At 37.6% G+C, this 23,457-nt stretch overlaps 1 protein-coding gene across 1 annotated transcript in view; it reads right to left on the bottom strand.

Moving 5' to 3' along the window:
- The window catches only part of TNNI3K (TNNI3 interacting kinase), a 111,763-nt gene that overhangs the window by 73,502 nt on the left and 14,804 nt on the right, over positions 1-23,457 (bottom strand). Inside the window, exons 6-11 of the mRNA XM_075095512.1 lie at positions 13,216-13,314; positions 11,618-11,756; positions 3,703-3,847; positions 3,507-3,611; positions 2,756-2,850; positions 1,952-2,101 (exon numbers count right to left, since the gene is read on the bottom strand). Of these exons, the coding sequence (XP_074951613.1) occupies positions 1,952-2,101; positions 2,756-2,850; positions 3,507-3,611; positions 3,703-3,847; positions 11,618-11,756; positions 13,216-13,314 (733 nt within the window). The remainder of the gene's footprint in view (positions 1-1,951; positions 2,102-2,755; positions 2,851-3,506; positions 3,612-3,702; positions 3,848-11,617; positions 11,757-13,215; positions 13,315-23,457) is intronic.

Consider the following 23,457-nt stretch of genomic DNA (forward strand, 5'->3'; position numbering starts at 1 on the left):
GCAGTGCTCCTCTGTAACATACTATGATTCTTAACTACAGAAATATAAGGAAATACCTGCCAATAAAATCAAGCGTGTTATTTTCATGAGTCCACGTGACCCTAAGATGTGATATATGGCGACAGAAAAAACCCTGCTACAGAGATCCTAAAATGGAAATTGACAATAGTCTTCAATAGGCCTTACAAGGACAACCAGTGCCTGAAAACATTTCAGTTCTGGTGTCCTTAACTGGACATAATTTGTACACTATATTGCTGTAGACAGTTGCTATATTCATCACTCTCCTTTGCAAGGAACCAGAAGAGAGTGGTGTATGCACAGCATGCTCACTCTCTCAGATGTTTAATGCACGAAGTTCTGCTTGGCATCATTCAAAATTCTTTCCTAAACCTTTCAAAAATGAGTTTTCCCTCAGTAATTTCATAAAGAGTATTTTGCCAATATCAGGTTTTTGAAAGTCCTTTGAAATCCATAGTTTTACTCTATTACAGTCATTCTCATAACAAATGGTACTGTAGTGCTTTTGGAGGAGGGGGGGAATGTCCCAGAATCCTCCAACTTTAACTTATACTTTCTCCCATTCCCTAGAAAACATGTGGGAAAGAAGAGCATTTTTGAGTTCTTGCTCTGTGCTCACTGTAAATGACTGGTCTCAGCACTCCTTATTCGTACACCCAGGCTGACAGCAAATGTTTCTGTTTGCTGCTTATAAAGATGAGAGCAGACAAGAAGAGGAGGAAAAGATATGCAGTTTACTGAGCTCATGATGCTTGGATGATGTGCCAAATGCTACCTATTATTTCCTGCTTCTTCAGTTGCAAAGTTTGTTGGCATTTCTTTAAGGATATTTTTCACTGATACCTTGAGTACAAAGTTTTTGGCTTATAATAAGCCAGGGAAAGACCAGTAAGCTCACAAGTTACAGAAGGGTTGTTTGCTAGATCTTCTAAGGTCCTGCAAAAAACTTAGAACTCCAACTCAGAAACAGGCATGGCAGAGGCTGACATTTTTTGCTGACTCTCATCCTGTTAACAGAAGCTACCTTCTACAGGGAAGAAGTCCTGCTGACTCACTAGGCGGCCAGGGACATGAACTCACAGCAAAGACTGTTGTGGAAAAATTCTCCAAAACATAAGAATTTAAATCAAGGACAGGTTTTTCACAGATAGGAGCTTTCTGGACATCCAAACTCAGAGGACGCTTGTACTAAACGTTTGAAGTGTTGTCACATAAATGTTAACCCAAAGGAGATGGTCACTTCTTTATCAAAGCAATGAAGAGACTTCTTAAATAGCCTTCCACAGTCCATAGGGGTGGAATGGCAATGCCAGGAAGAATAAACTGAAGGGGAACCCACATAAATACATGGCTCTCAAACACTGATGAAAACCATAAATGGATGAGAATATCAAAAACATTTTCAGGAAGAAATAAAGCTTTTATTTTCATGGAGTCAAAAATGATACAGAAAACTGACACATTGCTGTACAAATAGGACAGTATGACAGGAAACATGGAAAATGCCTTGCCTTGATCCATATGTGCAAGAATTTAAGATTACTGACTCTGATTTATCGTTCCTTGTAATGTGTCCTTCAGTGAAAAAATTAACACTCCTCACGCACGTACCAGAGGGAGAAATAGCCTTTTCTGAACAGGCTGTATGCTTTCTATTTTAGCAGCACTTAAATACTCCTGTCCTTGAGTTTGTGTTGAATTAAACTGATGTTTAACAGAGTAACTGAGAAGATAAAGAAAAGGGCTGTTTTTTACAACCCTTCGTGCCAGGAACTGAAAATCAGATAGTGATAGCTCTTACTCTACAGGGACTGAGGCATTATTTTGTACTGTTCTCTCCTTCCTGTACTGTTCTCTCCTTCCTGTACTGTTCCCTCCTTCCTGTACTGTTCTTACGGATTTTGTAACAGAAACTAGAAAATTGAGATACCTTTCTCATAAGCCCACATCAAACAGGTTTGCTCGTCTTTTTCTCCACTGGACCTGCTGGGATCACAAGCTACCAGATTCATATCAGCTCCATTATCCAGTAAAAATTGTACAAGTCGAATATGACCATGGTAGCAAGCACAGTGTAATCCTAGAACATCAGAGAAGCATGGTAAGCACAACTGTCAGAACATCATGAGAGGACTTGCAGCAACAACTATAAAGCACAAATTGATCTCCTCGATAAAGGAATATATTATCAAAAAAATACCTGAGGCGATAGGTGAAAATAAAATATTAATGCTGCAAGAACCAATCTATTGCCTGCTACACAACATGTCAGCATTTACTCTACCACCTGCAAATCACATCTAACAACTTTGTGTGTAAGGAAAAGCAAGTAAAAACAAAGAAGGCTCTTTTTTTTTTTCATTGCCTGTAGTAGGGACATGGAGGTGTGCAGCCCTTCAGACACTATATCCTATATGCTCAGACCCTAGCAGAATAATACTTGGGCCCAATTCTTAAAACTGCTTAGAAGCTTAACTATGGGAGAATCAGTTTACATCAGGTTTTGTTACTCATATACAAGCTAATGAGCCTGACACATCCCCACTGAACTCTTATCACTTCTACACCTGCCTGCAAACATATTTCAAAAAAGTTGAGATCTGTCTGAAAGGTAATTGGATGCTGATCATCAAATTGTAATGGGAATTACCCTGGGAATCCTGATCGTGATATGGCTTCCAACTCTTTTGGTGCTGGTATATGCACTCATACACAATAAGGATGATGATGTTACCTGTATGTCCATCTCTTCCCTGGTGATTGATGCTTACAACATTCTGGTCAAGAAGAAATTTTACAAGTTCTATGTTCTTTCCATAGGTGCAAGCACTGCAAAAATAAAGGGAAAAGCGAATGCTATAGTCCATAAAAGGACAAATACTTTGGGAAGCCAAAAACTGAAAAAGAATTACACAGAGATAAAAATGTAGTAAAGGATCTTTAGAAATGTGCAAATGCATGATTAATACACCAAAGCATGTTCATTTCTGTCATTTCAGAAACATTCTAATTATTCTTGTATTAATTAATTTGCACAGCTATGCAAAATTAATAGTCTGTTTTGCAAAATGCCTCTTAAATAACACTTCACAAACTTACAGCACCATGACCAAATTGTGTTCTGCCATCTCATTTCTAATTTAGAATATCTAGACTCCAACAGGTTTCTAAGCAGATCAGGCTTTAAAATCAGCTTCCAAACTGGGCAGAAAGAGAAACAATTATTCATGCAGATGTTGATGAACCTGATGCCTTTCCTACCTTTCTCTCTTTTGCTTGCTCTCTCTCCCACCATTCACTCTCTGGTTCTACCTCTTACTTCATGTCCTTTCCTGTACCTCAAGAAACAAACTTAACATCATGCTGAGCTCACCGCTTTCTTTGTTCCTCTTCTTGCTGTTGGTGAGACATTTGTTATTTTGGGTGATCTATTCCATGCATGTATAACTGGATTTCTGTTGAAAATGGTGTTTTAAACATCTCACCTGTGGAAAGCTGTTTCGCTGAATATATTTTCTTTAGTGAGACTTTCTGTTCCTGAGAGCTGAATTATTTCCTTGACAACTTCAAACTTTCCATTGTAACACGCACTGAGGATGAAGTCAGGAAAGAGTTGTTAACAACACCAGCTGTCTAATGAGGCCCAAACCATGCAAAACAGAGCTTCTCCACATGACTCACAGATGTAAAGGTGTGTCTCCATAGATATTCACCACATGGGGTTGAACTTCGAAGCTGCTCTGGAGTAGGAACTTTACAATTTCATGGTGTCCAAATCGACAGCAGAAATGCAAAGGAACATGATCTTCATTGTCTTGAGCATTCACTGCCATTTGACCCAGAAAGAGACCAAAGAAATTATTTTATACTTAACATAGCTGGTTTTGGATATTTAGTAATGCTTTATGAGTTGTGCATATATGTTATGAAACCTCCTGATAAAACATTTATGGTCCTATTTCTTTAAAATTGAAATTTCTGTGAGTTTTCATATATGGAAACCACATTACTCATTGTCATCCGTAGTACACTGTCAAGACGATTTTTTGGATGTAGGGTATAATTGCTTTCTTCCAGTAGCAGATGTATTGAATGTTTTGATGTAGCTTTCCATGAGTGAATCGCAGGTTATAAATGACCCTTAGAAAGAGTAATTGCTGTCAGTATATTACAATGTGAAGCAAAAGAGAGATATGTGAAAGAAGCAATCCACTGAGTTATTCTGAACACACAGAAAAATAGCTATTAATTACAAATACTGGCAAGAAACATACTTCATTGTTGTTCTTAGGAAAATAAAATCTAGTTGGTTTTAATGTTTATGTTAGCTTCTTTGCATAGCAGGATCAAGGATTCTTGATACACAATGACAAAAAAATAAATTAAAAAAAATAAAGGAGACAGAGTAAGGATATAGTCACTATTGAAATATAAATACATAAAAGGCAAGAAAGGAAGAGAATTCATTCAAATGTCTGGATTACCAATGTTTTCATTTTGCTCAATGCCTCTTTTCCTCTGCAAGGATGATTATGTATGCACTTCACATATTTAAGAGGATGGGAGTATGCTTTGACAAAACATGAAACCGTATAAAAGAATGGGCAAAACTGGAGACATAGTATATTATTGTTGGGTGGGAATGGTATTTAACTGTGTTGGTAAAGTATAATTTCACATGGGAAACAAACAATCTGTGTTACAAAGGTCTTGTTCTGTTTAAAAGGTTTGCCCTTCTGGTGCTTTATGTCACAGAATTATGCTTTGTGTATGTTACACACAACTTATAGAAATATATCCAGTAAAAGTGGTTTTTTTCTAAATTTTTGAAGACTTATTCTTGTATCCTTCTACTTGCAAAACCAGTTGCTTTAATCAACACAAAACAGTGTAAGATTAAAAGCAAAAGAAAAATGAAGCTAATTCGTTCTAAATACCTCTCAAATAAGCATATATGCATGAAGGATTTGAATTTGATGTGATTTCTTAAACTTCTGGCTAGCTCATATTCTCAGACATTTTGGGTGAAATAGTAGGGTGGTTGTAGGATAGACGATATTAGCAGGCAATGAGGGAATTTTAACAAATTCATTGATTCAATTGTCTGCCAGTAAGATCAAGATTCCTTCTTGAATATTTGGGTCCCAGTCAAGCAAAACACTTGGAAACCTATTAATAAGAGATCTGTTAGGTCAAAATGTTGTTTCACTTATCATGCAGAAGCAGATTCATGTTTCTGAAACCACCTAATTTTGACTGCTGTTGTTTTAGTATAGCAAACACTAATACTACACACTTTTTATCATGAATTTCTATTTTAAAATGATTCTGTGATAGAATAACATAAACCCAACAATTCTTGAGAATAGTTATTACCAAGTGAACTGTGTGAGACCATAGCTGCACGTGCACTAATACCATAAATATGACTGGGAACATTCCTGGCATTGAGGCCAACATTACAGAACCGCTGTTATCTACCAATAGTATCAAACTGTTTTAAGGGCAGTTGCGTGCAACCTGTCTACTGGGGACCTGCCCCTGGAAGATCCTTGACCTCCAGGTGGGAATTGTTTGGGTCTGCCAGTTATCCTGGACCACATCTATGCCAGGGAGCCTTCTCTCTGCTTACAGGATAGGTAGTTGCATTCCAGCGCCTGGGAACCTTCTTAGGCATGCCTGAAATGGGTATGGATATACCTTAAACATCTCTTAAACATCTATCTAGGAGAAAGCAAGGAAGAGATTGAACAAGGCTATAGGCAGAGTTCTCCATTGGTGCAGACATACAAATACTGTTTTCATTACCCAGAAAAGATCTTTGTTCGGTTTTAAGAGTGCATGTATTTCTGTGATTCTTATTGTATTTTTTCTATGTTTAAAGATAGAACAAACAACTGGTTGATACCATTCTGATAGGATTGACAAAGCCAGCCTGCCTCGTACAACATTTAGGTCTCAATTCAGTCTAGCACCAGATCTCTGAGACAGTTTGCAAGAAATTAATAGACTACTAGGGAATTATCTGCCCATTAGAGATGTCCAAATTTGTACTACGTAGGCTTTTAAGTACAACTTTGACAAACATCTCTCAGGAACAATTCTTTCCTGTAGCTGAGCCTCCTTGGGACAAAGGGTAAATCACACACATTCTGAGCTTCTGTCTTCTTTTGTTTTTATGTGAGTATAAGGAACATTGAAAATTAAAATAAATCCCTGTTTTAAACTGTTCTGAAGTAGTGCTGGGTGCTTACAGAAATGGACAGTCCTCTAAAATGAGCTGAACTTATAACTTCACTGATGTCTAGTGACAGATAGTTCCAAAGATGAATTATGTTTCAGGCCAAAAATAGAACAGAAATGAATTTCTGTGACTTATATTAAGCTTGTGGCCTGAAAATTTCATTAACTGCCCCCACTAACCTTCCTAGCAGTCTTATATTAAAAGGAGTAAAGAAAACTAAACTGGTTTATTTCTCTATTCTAAAATAATTCTTCACTTTATAGATTCAGGTGACATATTAGCCTTTATTTTTTATTATGATGTGGTACCAGAGACAGATTAATTCTGAAGTGCAATAAATAAGAGGGGAATAAATGTCTAACTTTTATAATAACAAATGTCAGCATTTGAGAATATGTATCCACAGAATGGCCTGAAGGGCATCCGTGGTCTCAGGGCCATAAACTTCTACAACACAACAAGGTGTAAGATGGAGCAAGGAAGGAAACATATATCTTCTTTGTTTATGTAGCTGGAAATTTTGTCAAATACTTGCAAGCCATTTCCTTTGCCTCTGGAAGGATATATAACTGCAACATGGGGTGATGGTTTTTGTTTTAATTGATAGCTTTTTGATTTCTAAATGAAACACAACAGGTAAACTGGAATATTGTCTTCAAAAGAAGGAGAATTTCAGAGTCAGAACAAAAGAAAATCAGTCAAAAACACTTCAGAAGAGAATTATGGACAAAAAATACATCACATTGATTCAGGAATTGCTAAAGAAGACTACAGGAGAGTTCTTCAAATTGAGATTTTAAAGTATTTTGTATTAAATTGAGGATAGATAGTATAACTGTCATGGCACTCAGAGACTAAAAATTCAGCTTGCCTTACAAACAAACATTAAAAATGAGCAAATGGTAAGTTCTTGTCTGGAACAAAATGGAGTACTGTAGAAATTATTCTTAGGACCGAGACATTACATCGGTAGAAAGCAACAGGTGAAATAATTTCAGTAAGTGAAAGGATAAAAAAGGACAATGCAAGTCTGTTCTTAAAAAACGAGGGAGACTTCCCAATTCCCAGTGAGTGATATCTGTTTAATATTCAGAGAAGGATGATTGAATGTGCCTGGATTTTTAATATCAAACTCTGGTTTTAAATTTAAAGTTGATTATATTTGACAGAGGTGACAATGAATTTCAGAGACACTTCTAAAAAGAGGAGCTGTGACTCTGGGCAGCTCAGCAGTCCTGAAAGCAGACGATTTTTATTAAAAGACCATAGGAGTTATAAAGACAAACAATGTATTTCATATCACGTGGTCCATGAAAGAAATCTCCAGGACCACCAGTTTGAAGAATAATCAAAAATAGCATTTAACTTATGTGAAGCAAAGGAAATGTTTGTTTCCTGGCCACCTAAGTTCTCTAAGTTTGTAGATATTCTGTTTCTTAGCTACCCCATCGGACTATAAAACAGTTTTTTAAATATGCATTTTCTCTCATTTTGAAAGGAACAGTTTTTGAAGTCATGCAGACATCTACATTAGAAGTTCTACGTCTACATTCAAGCATTTGAGAAGCAATTATTTCCAAGCCCTCCCTGATTTCAAAGGAATGGAACATAAGAAAGAGTGGAACGTACTGATAATTCTAAATTACCATTAATTTTTTTTTTAAACCCACCCTTTGTTCGCACATTCCTTTTTCTGCTGGAGTGTCGGGACACCAGCAAAAGTGTGGCCATACAATGAGGCCAGCTGACAACACAACAACAGGTAAAACCCACAGCTCTTTATTTTCAATAATCAAGTTTATCTTCCTTCATTTAAGAGACAGGTGACACTGAGAAACAACAAATAATTAGACAACTTGGACTTTGGTTCAGAAGTCAGTCCTCCTGAGACCCAAACATGTACCTAAAGGGCTCAGCAGTTTGACAAGATGCCTCTCAAGGCCAAGAGCATACCCAGCCCACTGCTAAAACCAGTGAGTCCCTGGATCTAACACGTGTTGCTGAATATTCATTCTTGGAAACTGTATAGAGAAAAGTCACGTGTTGACATGAGTATAGTGAAGCTACAAGAAAAGCAAGAAGGAGACAAAAGTTCAGTGTGATGAAATGAGGAAACAGAATGGCTGTTTAGGAATACTGACAGTTTCGCATTCTAAAGAACTTCCTTTTCTACTTTAAGAAAAAAAACTTTCTTTTCATTTTGCTTATTACAATTATCCTAGAAAAAAAATCTACCAGATTACAAAGATGAATCAAACATTATGAATTGATACTTTGTATCCCAAGTAGTGCTACATTCTACCATTTGGATTTTCTAAAATATAAAACTTAATTTCCTGCAGAATAAATAACGCAAGTTGGTAGAAATCATATTGACTCAGTAATGCAAAAAGATCTCTAGAAGTTTGGAAGGAATGAAAAAAGAAAGAAGGAAATAGAAGTTGTTAAAAATAAAACCAGAAATGAGAAATTCAGTACTAAATAAGTTTGAAAAAAATCTCAAGACAGTTAAGGCACTTTAAGTGATAGCAGCTTGTAATGGCATACTGGTCTTTGAGATATATTAATGATCTCAATATTAATTTGGAGCTTAAAGGAAGCTGACTGATACCTCAAGAAATGTACTTGAAAGACCTTATGTGATTTCTGAAAATACACAGAATTTATTTAGTCCTTCCCTACAGTGTTTATCTTAAAACAAATTATGAGATTAGAATCTGGAGAACCGACTGTACATGTAACATATCGGTTTTGTTTACAGGCATATGTAAAATCTGAACATTTGTGATGATATATACATGGGTAGTACATTTCTTTTATATGTTTTTCTTATATATGGTGGTTAGGTTGAAGAAGAACTTTGGTTATTTTGAGACTGCAAATGTTGCTATATTTCAGCAGTATTCTGACCTTTTCAGTGTGATTCAGTGGTCACTGTTTTTCTTCAGTTGCCGTGGCCCCAGAGCTGATCAACGAATCAGTCAGGTTATGTTAAAAGAAATACTTCAAGTTTATGACACCAATTACTGGTCTACATAGAATACTGCCAAAATTTCTTCAGGTTATTTCACCAATTACTTTCATTCCTAGGCATTTAAGAGTTGTTCCTCCACTGCTATATTTATACCAAGTTTTAAAATGTGAGTACTTTGTGAGTAAAAGACTTCCTACTTCCAGTCTCCTTTTTCTTTTTCCAATGCTGAAGATACTGATTTTAAATAAAAGAATCTGAAATGGTGTCCCAATTTCTTTTCCTTTTAGAACAAACTATCTAACTGATAGTGAACCTCCCACTGTCTTGTTATGGTGAGTGAACATCTTTTCCCCCTCTTCATAATTATATCAGTTCAGTGCGCACACATCAAGACTGAAACATCAAGAGCTCACTATTGAAAAAAGTACTTACAAATCTGAGTCATGCTGTTTCCCTCCACACTTTTTTATTGCCCTAGTAGGATGTGTGTACTGTAGGCAAGACTCACAGAGAATATGGTAAATTTATATTTTAAAATCTAGCAAAGTAGAGGAAGTTGGGGAGAATCACAGTCTTCATACCACTAGCAGAGCAGGAACAAGGGTATGTGAATGCTGCTGCTTTTGATACTATTGGGGATACTGAGCAAGGAAGAAGACTATGGGCTCTTGTCCCTGCTTTAACAATTGTTAAAGAATGACAGTGCTGTACAGAGTCAGCACTGAAGACTGTAGGCTTGAGAGCACAGAACTTGTGCAAAATGACCACTCAACTGTTCTCTCCCGAAGTCATTTAACAGGCGTAGGTGGCTTATTGGACCAGGTGAGATTAGGAAAGAACTGAGCCTGGAAATCTAATATGCTTTTTGAATGTGGCTATAGAGCATCCTTTTTTAACCTTCCCTGTTATGCTCTATTGTTTTTAATTCACCAATAGCTGTGTGCATAGACTGGAACCAGACATCAAATAGGATGCTAGATTGAGAAGCAGCAACTGAAGAATTTTGGTAACTTCTTGTTCTTTCTATTACATGCAAGATTCTTGAAGCAAACACTTTTTTTGTTTGTTTGTTTGTTTGCTTGTTTCTTGTTTTTCCAGTTCTGGCTTTCCAAGATCAAATTGTGATATCCCTAGGCAAAATCCTAATCCTAACATTGAAATGAATGGAAGTTTTGCCATAGACTTCAAGGGGTCCGATATTTTACCTTGTATATTGTGGCTATAAGTTAACAAGGGTAATGATGTAGTCCAAAGATGTATTAAAGAGCAGTAATCTTGCAAGTAATATACTGTTGCTTTCCAAAAAATCCTTTTCTTTCTCTTATTCTGAGGATAAGAGATTAATTCCCAAATAACATCAATGTTGTTTAGTATGTAAGAACCTCTGCATTAATACTCATAATACACATAAAATTTGACCTCTAAGTTTTAAAGTTTATAAGATTTCATAGGATATGGCCACAAGCATGTATGCACATCCTTATGATGCAAGTGTCACAGTGATGGAAAAGTAAGGCTGGAGTGTGGTATGTTTTGTGCCTTCTACATTGCTGGAACAGCATAAGGAGAGGGAACAAAAGAGCAAGCATAAGAATTCAGCAGTACTACTAGTTGCGTACTAATATTAATTACAATGGAAAATATTTTAAATTGTGCCATATGCAAAACATACAGCACTGAACTGTAATGTTGTAGTCTTACTGGCATCAGTGTGAGATCACCCGTAAAAACAGTGCACAGGTTCCTAACTTTCACAGAATACCAAAAGCATACTAATAGATTTTTTATCTGTCCAGCCCACTAATGACCCATCAGGTCCCTCACATACACGCTTTCCCTTACAGAAAACGTCCCACAATGTTGCATATGAAGCACAATGCAGCATATGCATATGGTAAAAAGATTCCATTTTCTGTGGAATTGTTTGTGAACCATCTGCGATTTCTCTTTTGAGATATTTTAAATTACTTGCTGTACAGTCTTGACATAAATTCCTTCATTTATATGTCATTCACTAGGAGTTCACTTTGCATTGAAGTAATTTTGATTGGAGATACATACCACGTGGCCACGTGTTCTCTGATTGGATGAGTGTCTCAACAGTAAGCTACCTCTGAGTATTAATCTTAATTTTGTTTTCTACTGCTGCTTGTCACCTCTGACTTATTAATGGAAACAATGCACATGAGATGACAAACCAAACGTACTTAGAGAAGTGAAGAAAACTCTCCAACTGCTATTTTTTTGTTTCAATTGCCCAAAAATGATACACAAACACAGACAGACCATGTGTTAGGAAGCTAAATTCAAGATTAAAGGCCTGACTCTGTCTATAATATACAATGTTAAAGTTGATTTTTTAAAATATATTTTCTTACCATCAGCTTTGCTTCCCTCTTCCATCAAGAGCTTTGTAATATTGAGAAAGCCTTTGGCAGAAGCTAGATGGAGAGGCCTGTCTCCAACTTCACCACTTGCATTCACATCAGCTCCAAATTTTAGAAGGAGGTGGGTTACCTAAGTATTTAATCAAAGCTAATTAATATACACCATAAAAACAAATATTTTGACAAAATCAAGTAGAATATTGTATTGGGTAATATTATAAGTGAGCATCTCTTTAAAATGGGGAGATGAGATTAAATAGAAAACTCATTTTTAAGTTACATATGTATAAAAATATTAAAATTCTCAAAAGCAGTGCTTACTAATTCTCTAAAATGTTATGTATGGTAAAGAGCTAGACACAAGACACATGTATTTATTTAACTGACCAGTCAGCATAATAAAGCAAATGCCCTCAAAGTCCACTGGTTTCCTTAGCTTCCTTTCTGATCAGTGTCTCTTTTCACAAGAGCACCATATGAGCTTTTAGCATAATTTCACAGAAGTGTGACTATTTGTTCAGAAGTGGCTTAGGGAAAATAAGCAAACTAATCTCTCGGTCCAGCATGCAAGGAGCTTCTTAATGTTACTGGGAGATGAGGTGCATAAATATGAAAAGAAGGATCTCAGGAACACATCTGTGGTTCACATCCCTGCTGCCACTCAGCCACAGAAGTAAAGCATTTTCAATCGTCTGTTCATCTGGACTCCGTTCTTTCAAAAGCTTTTCCTACAACAACTCCTCAATGCACTCGAAATAACGTCACTGAAATGAAAAATGCACTCTACGTAGAGGTCATCCTTTGAAACCTGAAAATATCCCAGACTACATGCTTTTAGCCAAGGAAGGGTATAGGGAGTGACTTGCATAGGCCAAAATAGACCCATTATTACATTTCACATAAAAGGGCTATTCAGGGCAAATGACTGGACTGCTAGGTTAACCATATGTCAATTATACTTTAGTAAATGAAAGAGCATTGGGAGGTTCAATGCCAGCTTTGGTCAGAACTTCAGATTATGTTTCAGTAAGTCTGTGATCTGTGTGAATGAAGCAAGCACAGTTGGACTTGTCATGTGCACAGTACCTCATGGAAAATCCTGCTCTCTAAATGATTTTTTTTTTCCTGCTAACTTAAAAGTGGCCACAATTTAGTTTGTGAATTTGTGGAAAGCCAATAGAATTGCCATTTAGTTATTACCGGGAAGTGATGTTCACTCCCTTGCAGAGGCTTAAGATAGTATACTCACATTCCTTATGCACTCTCTGAAATGTGGGATGAATAAGCATCAAATGAAATGTGACTCTGGGTCCACATTGGTTTATAGGTTATCAAAGCTACCTAGGCAATCATTTGTTTCAAGAGGTTTAGAGGGGAAGATACTAATTTTTCCTAGGGTCTAGCAGAGAGGATTAAAGTGTAGAAATTTCCTATTGATATTTGACTCTTAGAGCAATTGGAGATTGACTTCGAAGTCGGTATGTGAGGCCTTTTCATGGTAGGACCCTCTGGAATGTAAAGCAAAAATATCTAACTCTAAACCCGGGTGTTCTATTTCTCAGCTTTATGAAGAGCCCCTATTTAGTTACCTGTTCATGGCCATAATATGCAGCAATATGCAATGGGGTGAAAAAAACTGCATCCTGAACATTCACATAAGCTCCATGCTGTAAAAGAATATCAACAGCCTAGAAAGAAATGAACAGAAAATTCCAATTAGAAGCACTATATATATATATATATATATATATGGTCAGCTAGTAAAACAAGATTTCGAAACCTTACATAATCAGGTCAAAAAAAAGCAAAAAGCCCAAATAAGCAAGCTATAAAGGTGAAGAACTGCATACAACATGTAAAAGTGAATAACTTACAGTACTTTAACTGAACACTGAATGTCACTGATGCTTTACAAATAAACCTGAAAATGTGTTTGCCAGTAAAAAGACTGATTTATGAAGTAAGAGGCACAGAAATGAATGTCTGGAGTTTCTCAGAATAACCTTTAATTTTCATGTAACCATTATGAAAAAAGAGCAGCAAACATATCAGAGTTTTCAGAAGTAAAAAAAAAAATCAACAACTAAATGAAAAATCCTTTTAAATGTAAATGTGTGAAGGTAAATCCTCAAGCATAATTCCCTTAGTGTGTATTTTAGAAGATAACAGCCCTTTGGCTTCAGTAAATAACCCTAAGAGTTTTCTTTCAAATTTCCACTTTTTTGGTCTTTTAGGAAGCAAATGTTTTCCTGGACAGCTATAAATTATCAAACATTGGCTTTCTGAATAACTGTCAAAATAGAAAGCTGAATGAAACCGCTTTGGACATAGATTGAAGCCTAAGTGCTGCTAATATTTTTATAAGCACAAGGGCCTTGCGCCATGGATTATTTGAGTAGTTCTATGTATCAGTTTTATTAATGTTAACTTTTTGAGTCTACTGATGATGAAAGATGCTGTACCATGAATCACCCACAGTACAGTGAGCAACAGTGAAACACCTCCCTGGCAATCAGAAGAAATGACAAAGGGGAAATGACCAGCTTCTGTGCTATACTATTTATACCTGTGCCTCCCCATTGAGACTTCCACTGGTGATGCCAATTAATGTTAGCTGCAATGATGCACATTTCCGTCAACTGCTGAGACCAGCACTGTCTAAGCTGAGACCACCAAATCATTTCACACATGCAACAATGGGGCCAGTCATTTAAATCCATGTCATTCTCAAGTACTCGCAGAATGAAAACCTGTTACCAAGCAGCATTAGTGTATGGGGATTATTTCTTTACACAATTTAGATTGAAATACATGTTTTCCATGGGACCGACTGAATAAATTTTCTGTGTAAGGTCCATTCCCTGACATATTCAGGTGTGTCTATTTCCCATTAGTTTTAAGTTTCACTATGATATCAGCTGTAAGCCGCCTCTGCAAGCAGCACTGCAGGGCCAATTCTGTGTCTTCAGAACCCAGGGGCTTCAACAGGTCCAGCACATTATAGGAGGCACCTAAGTGTTGCCAGGACTAGGCCCTTCTGTTGAAGACAGGCTGGAGGAGCATGGATTGATGTGTTCCTATGAAATTATTCTTTAGCATCTCTCTGAGTACGAATGATGGGGTATGTTGGCTGTCTGTGCCCAATATTATTTTCTGGAAGTATCCTGGGAGCATACTAGGCAGGGACAGACAAAATTCTGATGTGAATGGGATAAGAAGTGAGAATTGTCTGTGACTTAGAGCACAAACGAGCCCCACAAACACTGACGCTTGTGCTTGGCTGCTGTGGTGATGGTCCAGAGTGAGTTCTGAGCATGTGGCAAGGGAGAAGGTGGGAACTGGCAGGAGTGAGAGGAGTCCTGAATAAAGGCAATCCTGGGGATGGACATCCGAAGCAGCCATAGCCAGACTCTGCAGATGACACAGAATCACATAACCATTGAGGCTGGAAGGGATCTCTGCAGATTGTCCAGTCCAATGCTCCTATATAAAGCAGTGTCTCTCAGAGCAGGTGTCTCAGGGCCATCCCCAGTCAGGTTTTGAATATTGTCCGGTCTCTAAGGAAGGACACTCCACAACCCCCCTGGAAACCTGTTCCAGTGTTTGAGCACCTTCACAGTAAAAAAGCTTTTTCTTCTGTTTAAATGGCATTTCCCAGATCTCAGTTTGTACCCATTGCCATCCATCCTGTCACTGGGCACCTCTGAGAAGAGTCTGGCTCCCTCTTCTTTACCTGCCCCACTTCAGATATTTGTAGACATGGATAAGATCCCCCCTGGAGCCTTCTCTGCTCCAGGCTGAACAATCCCAGCTCTGTCAGCCTCTCCTCCTATGTCAGGTGCTCCAGTCCATGAACTATCTTCATAGACCTTTGCTGGACTCACTCCAGTATGTCCACGTCTCTCTTCTCTGGGAGCCTAGCGCTGAAGACAGTACTCCAGGTGCCACCTCACGGGTACAGAGGTGACAGGAATAATCACCTTCTCAACCTGCTGGCAGCACCCTTCCTAATACAGCCCAGGGTGTTTCTTACTGCAAGGGTGCATTGCTAGTTCATATCCAACTTGTCAACAAGGTCTCCTAGGTCCATTTCTGCAAAACTGGCTTCTAGCTGGTCAGCCCCCAGGAAAGTAAAGGTCACATATGAAAGAAATACAGACAATGAATCATAGAATGATTTATGTTGGAAGGGTCCTCTGGAAGTATCCTCCTGATCAAAGGAAGGACTAATTTCAAAGATCAGGTTGCTCACTGTGTTGTCCAGTTAAACTTTGATCCTTTCCAAGGATGGAGGTCCTGCATCCTCTCTGGAAAGCTTTCTGTGCTGCACCACTCTCATTGTGATACCCCTGCCAAGAATTTCCCTTGATAAATCTCACGTGTGTTGACATCCTTTTGCTGTGCATCCTTTAGTTATGGATCTCAAAGAAGAGTTTGACTCCATAAAAAAAATCTTATGAAAGATCCCCTGAGACCTTTAGAGAAGCTGCCTATCAGCTGAAGAACAGCTCTGTAACAGCCTTAACACACGCATTTATCGGGCAAGTGTTAATGTGTTCAGATAGTAAAAAAAGAACACAGTTACTGGTTGGTTAATACAACTGACTCCCTCTGTTGTGCATCCCATGTCCAGACAATTTTCAGTATACTAGTAGCTTGTGGACCAGAGGTGGGGAACACTGAGCCAGTTAGCCTGTCACTTAATGGCTTAGTGACCTTTGAGTGATTTATCTTAGACATTTTTCAGCAAACTACTATCATAAAACTGAAGTTATATCTGTTGGGTCTGAAAAGAGATGTTCGGACCTGTAGCTTTTACCAGAATATGGTTGAAACTCCTTTGGATCAGTTTTGTTTTAATTTAGGCATGCGACTGTGAGGCTGTAACACGCTCAGGGGTGTGACTAGAACTCTGATTCTCCTTAATCTCTTTGGAAGCTGGAATACAAAATGTAGATTCATTTACAAGCTTCAAGGTGTACCTTCAAGATGAAGAAACTGTGTTGAGCAATGTGGATCCACTTCTGATCTTGAAGTTAAAAGTAGATTAATTTTGGCACATTTTTCCAGGCTGTAGAAATGGCAACCATTTAAGCTACTTTATGATCTCCTGATAAACAGAATTTTGTAAGTCATATTAAGCAAACTCTGCTCAACTGTAAATGAAGAGAAGGGTACAGAGACAATCTTGATAGTTTCATAGAAAAACTATCTTTCTAAGAAAGAAGAATGGAATCTTAGAAAACACTGGAAGTTGTCATAGGCGTTACAAGTAGGTGGGTATGTTGGAGTGATATGCAAGGATAAAATTACTTCTAGAAAGTAAGGGAAACATTTCTGATGCAAAAAAAAGCTTTAAATTCTCATAGAAAGACAAAAAAAACCCCAACTTTTATCCTCAGGAGGCAGACTATGACTAAACGTGCAGCTCACAACCTGTGGGAGATTTTCAAGCTGTAGAGAAAGCAGCTCTTGCTGAATTTATTTAGTGTTGCAAGGGGTCAACAGAACTGAAATCTGCAAGAGTCAGCTAAGGTCTGTCATCAGCATCACAGCCTGGAGGGGAGGGGAGAGGAAGGGAGGGGAGAGAAGGGGTGCGGGGGGGAGAAAAGGGAAGGGAAGGGAAGGCAAGGCAAGGCAAGGCAAGGGAGAGGAGGGGACACATCTTTAACCTCGCAATGCCTCAATGTGAATGGGTACAGTCAACACAGATTTACCATGGGTAAGTCTCACCTGACCAACCTGAATGTCCTCTATGATAAAATGACTGGATTTTTAGGTGAAGGGAGAACAGCGAATGCCATTTTGACTTCAGCATGGTTTTAAACATGGTTTCTCAAATATTCTTGTAGAAAAGGTGAGATCTTATGATGGGTGAAAAAGTGGTTAGGTGATGGGTCTTGGCAGGTAGCAGTTAAAAAGTTGTACTCTGCCTTGAGGCTAGTATCAAGTTGTATACTACAGGGATCTATCCTGGGACCTGTCCTATTTAATACCTTTAGCAATGGTCCTGGAGGCAGCAATGGAGTACGCTCTTTTCACGTTAGCAGAGGACATCAAATTATGTCCTCAGTACACTTGAGGGTGGGGCTGCCATCCAGAGGGACCCAGACAGGCTAAAGCAATGGGCCAGCATGACCCATATGAAGATCAACAATGACAAAACCAAAACCCTCTACTGCGACAGCACAGGCTGTGGCCTGCCAGGGACCTTGGGACCCTGGTAGACAGCAGACTGAACTGGAGCCAGCTGGATGGCCTGGACGCAAAGGTTGCCAGCAGCTTCCTGGGCTGGGTTCACAGTAGCACAGCCCAGAGAATGGGGGAAACAACTGCTCTCCTTTTCCTCGCATAACCAAGTTTTAACTCAAAACAATACTTTGAATACTTTGAACAATACTCTTACTTTGTAATTTTTCTTAAAGTTCTGTTATGAAGTTTATTCAGAAGCTTTTTGAACATTCAAGTCAATTATGTTCACTTCAAAGACAATTAATTAAGCTACTCTGAAGGTTAGGAGTCAACAAAATAAAATATTAGAGAGACAACATAAGGACTTTGTATTTTGGACAAGGGCAAGGGATAAGAAATCCTCTAAGAAAATAAAATCAATGTTTATTGACTTTTAGCAGGTAAAGTTTAAATGACAAGACAACTTCAACAATTAAGGCCTTTGCACCATTGCTAGCCTCTGTACAGCCTTACACTAAAATATCTAAAGAATCTATTATGATTTTCACAGATCCTTTATTAATTAAGGTATTAAAATAAAAATATGATTAGTGGCAAGTATTTGCCTAATTCCCTCCAATTTAGCAAATGTAGATATGATCAGTCGTATCCCGCAAAGTGTCTTTGCATTAAATTATTACAACTCCTAAATCTGTCTATATCTGTAAGAATTTTAGAACAAACTCTGTCAGACTGAATTAAGAAACTGCTAAAGGGGGTTCTGAATGTTTTAAGTACAACTTTCTGATAAATGTACAATTAATTGTCGTTCTTAGGAGAAGTCTACTGAAATATTTAATATATGCTTTTCCGTAAGACATGAGGACAGGCATCAGAGCAGCAATAAGCTTTTGCAGGTTCTTTTATCTTAGCTGTTCCAATCAGATGAAACACAGGTCACAGATAAATCATTAATGAAAGATGCAGGTATTGGTGTCTTGAAATATAATGCTCTCACTAGGATCGCTTTTGCTACAAGGGTAGCCAAGGAATGGGATTTTTTTTATCTTTGGCTGATACTGGTAGGTGTTAGACGCACAATAGTTTAAATGTTTTTGTGCAATATTACTAGAAGATAACTGTTCTGGGCAAAGAGATCACTGTGAATTTAACAATACCATAATTCTAAAATGCCGCATTTACTTTGATGAATTCTAGCTTAAAAATGGGTCACAGATAAATCTTCTGTACAGGACATTCTTGGGGAGAGAGCACAGCTGGAGGAAAGTGTTGTCAAAGATGTCACTGTTTTCAGACAAGTTTGCATCATCAGGTTAATGTAAGCTCCTGTACTGAGCCACAACTCAATGTTTTTTCACTTGTGTTTGCCAAATACCTGGTGCTCTCATTTGTGGGCTGTAAAAGGCTTCCTTCACTTCATTCGTTCTGGACAGTTTGTTGGTAACTATTAAAAACAGTTATTGAATTCAAAACTTGTGAGTTCCAGACCTCTTTGTCACTGGTCAGATCTTCAGACAGTCAAATTCTGAGGAGTTTTGATTCCCCATTGTCTTTCAGCTTGTCTAGTCACGTATATTGATGCTGTGTGAATACTATTTCTGCATTCCTCGTTCTAGAATGATTCTGAGAAGGTCTGAAAAATCGGTGTCAGATAAAACAAAGGGCTGGGAAGATGCAGCATTAGCATAAAATGCAGGGAATGAAAGAAGAATACAGGGACTTTGTGAACCATTTAAAAAGGCTGACATAAATTTAATTTTTCAAGGCTTCTTATATCATTTGAACTTATACCTATTACTAGCAAAATGCCAGTGGAGACAGGAGGTGGCAAACATGCTGATGTAATGTATGACTTGTAAATGAAAAGGGATTTATTACTGTAGAAAATCTATAAGATGGAACTAACTCCCTCTTCCCCAACAGGTCTTTGCTACACATTCACACTTCAGATTCTCAGGTTTGCAGGTTGCAAAAAATTAAGTAGCACTGCTTCATCCTGCTTGCAACTGTCCGTCCAGTTCACACACCTGAGGCATTATAATCTTAGAATGAAATCTTTAATTTACAAAATGAAATAGGCAATGATACTGGTTTTCCAACATGGTAATACTGGACAACACATAAATGTGTACGAGGCACATTATTTATTTATTTAGCAATGACCTCCCTGGGATTGAAACATTTAATGTTTTCAAAATAGCAGGCTTAATGAGAGATTTATTAAAGTTATTTGATGATGTTTCTACTACAGTCATTGGCTGATTTTATAATTTTTCATTAATTTTTCATTCTTCCCATTGAGAACTGCATTTTCCATTAATAGATAAAATAAGCAAACAGGACAGTTTTGGTGTACGGCAGTAAATCATAGAGCAGGTGAAATATTTGTACACCACACTGGCTCAAATGAATTAGAATGTATTGTAATGTCAGAGAACTCATCACTCTAGTGGTTTCAGGTGTGGTGATGGAGCGAAAGCCATAGACTGACTCTTCACGGAAATGGAGAACAAACCAATTTTTCTCCCAGTTCTTTCTACCTTTCTCTTAAATATAGTCAGTCCTCTTCTATAGTAAAAGACTATGTGTCATAGATTGGTGTGTATACTTCTGCTATTTATTTATTTAATAGTATAAATAATTGTATAAATAATTGTTTATCTTATTGGAATTAAGAAGATGACCAAAATCTATTTTCTCTTTCTTAAATTGATTCTATTTTTAGGATGTGTGTGTGAAAAAAATATTCCATATTTCCATTAATATTAACAAAATTAAGGACAAAATAAGCTATTTCATCTAGCACAGGAGATTCTCAGTGGACTGAAAAATTCAAAGCTATATAAAGAAGGAAAGAAAAAAGCCTTCACTTGGACTATAAATGTTCAGTCTCCAGACCAGCAGATGAACAAAATAAGTTACATAGTCCCACTCCATTTATGGAGAATACTGCAGATAAAGATCTGATCATTCCCAAAGAAGAAATAAGGGGCTTTTCAAAACCTGTCACAATAAGTTATTTCTTATCAAGTTAATGGTCTTATCCTTGTTGGGTTCTGAGCACCCATTTTTTTCAATAACCTCAGTAGGAGCTAAAGACATGAGACAAATAGCAGGCCTTCCTTTGACATTTGCAGGACAAGGCCCAGACATTTTAAAAATTACTTGAAACCCCAGTGCAGAGAAGAATACTTCATATTTCCCACAGAGGGAATATTAAATACATACTCCATAAAAGTGAAAAAGATCATTAAAGAGTTAAGACTCTCATTAATATCTCCATAATAATTCTTGCACAGAACAATTAGGTGTGGTGGTTCCCTATCTGTTTTTTAGTAATAGTATACACAAGAAAGGATTTCCATTAAGGTGATAAAAAGAGTTGTATGTGTACTCGAAGGGAATGACATGATGCTCCTGTGAGCTCAGAGATGTAAAGTTAAAACACAAACACCCCCATCCCTGCTTGCTCTCAGCCTCTCTTGTGTGCAGACACACCAAGGAGCCTGGTTCTTCCACCTGGAGAGCTGACCTTCAAAATATAAATGGTTAGGTTGCCCTGCTAGCATGGTTCCTCACTCACCAGCTTAAACAGATGCTACAGATTGATTTGTCCCCTGATCCCTGTTGGAGTTGCTGACTGAAACACTGAAGGCTAACAGCTTTTTAATTGAGTTCCTTGGTGTGACCACCCGTAAATTGTTTTAACCTTTTTCAGCTTAACCTTCTTCACACACAGACTCTCTAGGTAATGCAAGGTTGTCACCAACTGTGTCTTTATGTATCCTCTCTTTAACAAGAAGCACAAACATACCTGTTGGATTTAAATCATTTGGGAGGCTGCAATGTAGAGCTAAATTCACCAGTATCCTTGGTTGCCCCTGATGGCCCACAAGCCTGGGAAAGGTCCCCAGCAGACAAAGTATACACACACACAGACATATACATATAGGCTATATATATATAGCCCTTAAGAGGGTAAAACAGCATAATGTATATTTCCGTTAGAAATAGAGGGAATTTTTACATTGACACAGCCCCCTCATGGGACTCACCATGTACTCATTACATTAACTAGTGCTAAAACCGTTGCTCCAGTAACTCTCTTCCTCCTTCACTCTCACAATTAGACAGCCTTTTGCAGCCAAGCTATAGTAGAAAATTTACTCAGGGATCACAGTTCTTACTAGCACTTTCAAAAGTGCTGGTACACAAGCTGTTCAGAGCTGGATTTGCAGAGTGTGGCTTGTTTCTCCCAGTGACTACTTTACTGTTCGTATTATTTGCATCAGTGTCCATAGACCCCAAAGAACTTTGAGCCCTGCAAAGACTACTGTGATGTTAGGTACTGTCTCTATCTATGTATATGTGTAGTTAACACACAAGGTGAAATACTCAAAGGTATTAAGTGGAAAATTTTGCAAAGGGTACCCAGTGCAATTTTCAAAAGCTTCAAAGTAATTCAGATATGTAATTAACTTAAATGGAAATTAAAATCCTGACTGCAAATTCCAGTAGGGATCTATCAGTGTCTTTGAAAGCCTAAATAAAATAGAAAATCTGGCATATTGTTACTGATGCAGAGATCCAATAATTCTTTCAGACTAAATAGAAACAAGAAGTCAAAGAAAATCTAAATTGCCTAAATTAAAAAGTATTACCTTCCTTTAGCTGAACTTCAGTGGCTAGCCTTAGAGTTTCTCAGACCAGGTATTTAATTGCTGGCAGATTTCTTGAGATAGTACAGAAGATTTCTAAAGAGTCATCATTGTCCCAGCAAAACTGCCTGTTTGAAAAGAAATGTCTTCTCTCTTTCAATATATAATTATGTAACTATTTCTGTATGCATATGTACAGTATATAGTGTGTGTGTGTTTGTGTGTAAACCGGTTGACTGGAAATGTAGCAGAAGAGATGGCTTTGTTTACATCAATAATCTCAGTGATTGCTGTAACTTGGGAGTTCATAAGAGATGTATTCTTTCTTGCCATGTACATACTGAGAGGTTCTTCTTTTCTGTTGAAAACGGCACACATGCTTTGTTCTAGTCATCCAGCCAAACTCTTATGCTTGAAGGGAATTTATAAGATGCACAATGAAAGGCAAGTATTAACATAATCTATATTTCCTCCTTTGTACTTACTTATTTTTTCTTGCATTTCTTGCTGATTATCTCTCTTTAAAGAATTCTAATATTTCTGTCTCCATAAATTAGTCCAGCACTCTGTATAAGTTAACACATTTACTCAAGCAGAGGACAAAATCTTTGCTTGCTTAATGGACCCAAAGGAGATAAAATATGAAGTACCTGAATTCATGAGTATGTTTACAGTCATAAACCCTTCATTACCAAGGTAATTTTGCACACCCAGTGCTTTAAGAGATTAAAAAAAATAAATAATTTACACTGAGTGAGCTGTTGCCAGGGTGACAGAAATGAGATGATGTGTGAAATGACTAAACTGAGGTGGTAAATGATAAGAAAAGAGATTCATGACTAACAGAATGTCTAGAAAGGGAAAAGCCTGATTACAGGCATCTAGGGAATCTCATCCCTCTCTTCCTTCGTCTACTCCCCATAGTGATAGGTCTCCAACCCATAGGAGACTTATCAATATGGATGTTTGAGAGTCACACTA

Source organism: Phalacrocorax aristotelis, chromosome 6 (genome assembly GCF_949628215.1).
Source record: "Phalacrocorax aristotelis chromosome 6, bGulAri2.1, whole genome shotgun sequence".
Taxonomy (NCBI): Eukaryota; Metazoa; Chordata; class Aves; order Suliformes; family Phalacrocoracidae; genus Phalacrocorax; species Phalacrocorax aristotelis.